Here is a 1,178-nt window from a genome sequence, read left to right as displayed (position 1 = left end):
ATTTTATGTAAAATGTGAATAGCATCGTCCATGTTGTTGATTTTAATTTTGAAAAAGTGGTAGCTTAACTGAAAAATATGTTTGGCAAAGTTCATGAACCGCATCTTATTTTCAGCAACTGTGAGCAATTTTTAATCACTGAATTACTTTTATGCCAAGATACGAATGTAGCTGCAGATGAAGTGTTGCAGTTACGTTTAGTAAGTATTATTTAGTGTTTTATTAAATTATTTACTATGGTTGTTGTTGTTGATGCGGTGGGGGCTTTTTAGAAAGAATTAGTGAAGCGACCTGGATACGGGACTGTTGGCAAGCCGATAAAATTAGCATGCAATTATTTTCCACTGATGAAATTACAGAAAGGTGATATTATGGTTAACAGATATCACATCGACATACAACATCCGCGTTTAAAGTTGAATTGGTTCGATTTTAATTTGTTGTCAAGTTTTATTATAGTTTTAATGTGTTTTTATTTTCTGTTGGAGTGATGACAATCGTGACATATTTTGGGCATATGCAGTGAAGCGTTCAAATATTTTTGGTGATCCATTTAAATCAGCATATGATGGGAAGAGCACTTTGTTTACAGTTGACAAATTACATTTGAAGCAAGTCAGTGAAAAAGCAGATACGGTTCGTTTTAAAAATTGATCCAGAGTTTTATAAATTGTAATTATTAAATATGAATATTTTTATTTTTTAAGGAAAAATTTTCCTTCAAAACCGCTCGAGAAAATAAGCCATCAGAGTTGTCAATTTTGATTAAATTCACTGGTCTGGTTCATTTGGACTTTCGAAATGCAGAAGCCGGTTCACTGGATGAACGTAAAAAGGGTCCAATTCAATTTTTGGATATATTGTTTGCACAAGGGCGTTCATCTCCAATATTCGAGTAAATTTCTGTTTAGCAATTTTAATTTATGACTTTTGAAAATGAATTGAAATAATTTCAGATTGTCGAAATCATTCAAAGCAGTCAGGAATTCATTTTATTGCATTCCACAAGGTGCTGGTGCGGACATGAAATATGGCATTGAATTGTGGAGAGGCTTGTTCATTTCAGCGCGCGTAATTGATGGTTTTCGACCAGCGATTAATATTGATGGTGTGATGGAAATTGGTTTTCATTTTTGTGAAAAACTTTTAATAATTGAAATGGATTTTAGTATCACACA

At 32.6% G+C, this 1,178-nt stretch overlaps 1 protein-coding gene across 1 annotated transcript; it reads left to right on the top strand.

The window, feature by feature from the left end:
- Positions 1-77: 77 nt before the first annotated feature.
- On the top strand, positions 78-1,123 carry Tsp_14151 (putative protein tag-76; the record flags this gene model as incomplete). Its single annotated transcript, XM_003370810.1, has 5 exons — positions 78-200; positions 288-415; positions 489-636; positions 708-895; positions 957-1,123. Coding segments are annotated over exons 1-5 (754 nt in total), but the record flags the coding sequence as incomplete, so codon positions are not given.
- Between the last annotated feature and the right edge of the window lie 55 nt (positions 1,124-1,178).

Source organism: Trichinella spiralis (genome assembly GCF_000181795.1).
Source record: "Trichinella spiralis strain ISS 195 chromosome Unknown Scfld487, whole genome shotgun sequence".
NCBI classification, from domain to species: Eukaryota; Metazoa; Nematoda; class Enoplea; order Trichinellida; family Trichinellidae; genus Trichinella; species Trichinella spiralis.
This window is presented reverse-complemented; position numbering and strand designations above follow the sequence as displayed.